The sequence below is a fragment of the Lotus japonicus genome, chromosome 5 (genome assembly GCF_012489685.1).
Source record: "Lotus japonicus ecotype B-129 chromosome 5, LjGifu_v1.2".
Taxonomy (NCBI): Eukaryota; Viridiplantae; Streptophyta; class Magnoliopsida; order Fabales; family Fabaceae; genus Lotus; species Lotus japonicus.
The window spans coordinates 3,122,344-3,124,704 of record NC_080045.1 but is presented as its reverse complement, the minus strand read 5'-3'; the positions used below and the strand labels follow the sequence as shown (position 1 = coordinate 3,124,704).

Genomic DNA, 2,361 nt, shown 5'->3' with positions numbered 1-2,361 from the left:
TCTATTTTTTGACATTGTAGACATAAGAACGAATCTTCCCTTCGGATCAAACAACTTGAGTGTACGTCTCTGAATGTCTACTGAGAAACCCTTTTCAATCAGTTGTCCCACACTTATCAAATTGCATTCCATGCCGGGAACAAATAACACATTCTCTATGAATGCAGGTTTGCCTCCTTCCATTTCGAGTGCTATTTTTCCTACACCCTCAGTCATCATTTTGCTGCTGTCTGCTAACCTAACCACTGTTTTCCTTGTAGCATCAAATTCAGAGAACCATCTTCTGCGCCCAGTCATATGATTGGAGCACCCGGTATCAAAAATACCAAACTTCAGAATCCTTACCACTCTCACAGGTTGTAGCCATCAACATTACAGGATCTGAGTCTGAGTCATCTTGAACCAAGTTAGCTTCTTCTTCAGCCTTCTTGGGAGTTTTTCCTTTATTGGAACCACCTCTAAATTTCTTGTACTCATAGGCATAATGGCCAAACTTTTCACACCTGAAACACTGAACTTGACTTCTGTCAGTGGTCTTTTTCTTTCCACTAAACTTTCTACTATCACCTCCTCTTGTGGAAGAAGGTTCAGGCCTATCTTCAAGATCAGATTTCTCTTTGCTAGAGAAATTTTCCTTCTGGGACTTGAACTTTCCCTTCTTCCACTTCTTCTTCTTATCATCAAAGGATCCCTTCTTGGATTGGGCCATCAATGCTCGTTCAATCTCAGTTTCTGCTTCTCTATCAGTGACCCGTAATTCACGAGCCTCAAGTGTGCTCTGCAGATCTTCCAACTTCAATTGGCTAAGATCCTTTGTCTCTTCAATTGCAACCACAATCATATCAAATTTTGGGGTTAATGTGCGGAGTACCTTCTCAACAATCGATTGCTCAGTCAAATCCTCACCATTACTCTTCATTTGGCTGGTGAAAGATCCCAATCTTGAAAGGTAATCAGCAATTGATTCATCAGATTTCATCTGCAGCAGTTCATATTGACGTCGTAAAGACTGGAGTCGCACCTTCTTTACCTTCGAATCACCACCATAATACTTCGTTAGCAAATCCCATGCTTCTTTGGAGGTTTTTGATTCTGAGATTTTGTCAAAGACCTTTGAATTCACGCACTGATGGATGTAGAAGAGAGCCTTTTGATCATTCTTCTTTGCCGCTTTGTGTGCAGTTCGCTGAGCCTCCGTTGGATTCTCCCCTAACTGTGCATAGCCACCATCAACATAATCACCCACTTCCTGGAAGTTGAAGATGACCCGCATCTTGGAACACCATTGATCCCAATTCTTGCCATCAAAGATTGGAAGGTTTGCTGGGATATTTCCATTACTCCCCATCATGAATCAAAGAAACGTGTAGTGAAACAGTAGGAATCACAATTGCCCTGCCGCTGAATCAAGATTGATTGCTCCGTCGCCAAATCGCAGTGTCTCCGTCGCCGAATCGCGGTTGCTCAGTCACAATGCAACCCGTTGCAACTCACCTCACAGAGCCACACAAAGAAGAACAATACCCAGGTCCCCGCCGCAGACTCACGGCTGCACCGTCGCCGAGTCACGGTTGCTACGTTTGCAACCCGCTGGAACTCTCTCACAGAGCCACTACGACAACGAACAATGCCAAGAACGCTTCTTTTTTTTTTTACGGTTTACCCACTGGACCGTTGAGAGCTCTAGATACCAATCTGTTAGAGCAAAACGAAAAGTGTGGAATTGTGGAATAATATTTTCTATTATCACTAACTCTGAATATAGGTACAGGGTCTAGTATTTATAGTGCTACTAGACAATTACACTATTTTACATATCAGTCCTCAATAGACTACATGCTTTTAACTATCAGATATATCACCTACACAAGCCTATTTAGAATTCAACATAACAAGGACCCTATGCAGCTATGCTTAATCTCTCAGGCTCACTTTCCATCGTATACTAGTTTTTATCTTTTTGTAAGGACATGATTTAACTTCAAGACAACAATATAATACAGCTAACCATGTTATTTTTGCTCTAATAGCTAACAAATTAGCCATGCTTTGGCATTGCATAAGTTTATTTTTCTTCAGATTCAAGTTAGGCGTTTCTCTCTAAAACTGACCTGACTTTAGAATCAATTATAAAATAACTTTTAAGCATATTAGATATCTTATACTCTCCTATTAGCAAGTAAAAAAAATATTCATAAGCCAATGATAACCTTTGTTTACATATACATACCATACCGATGGTACCTTTTACTAAGTACACTTTTGAAAATTATTTTACAATTAATTTTAATTTAGAGTCAAATATTGTGATTGTATTTCAGTTGGAAACGTATTCAATGAACATTCGTACGAATTACAAGT

General features: G+C 39.9%; 1 protein-coding gene across 1 annotated transcript; it reads right to left on the bottom strand.

Annotated features, from left to right (window-relative positions):
• Positions 1 to 316: 316 nt before the first annotated feature.
• Positions 317 to 1,348, bottom strand: LOC130717434 (uncharacterized). The gene has a single exon (XM_057567650.1). It carries the CDS (start codon positions 1,346 to 1,348, stop codon positions 317 to 319), a length of 1,032 nt encoding a protein of 343 aa, XP_057423633.1.
• Between the last annotated feature and the right edge of the window lie 1,013 nt (positions 1,349 to 2,361).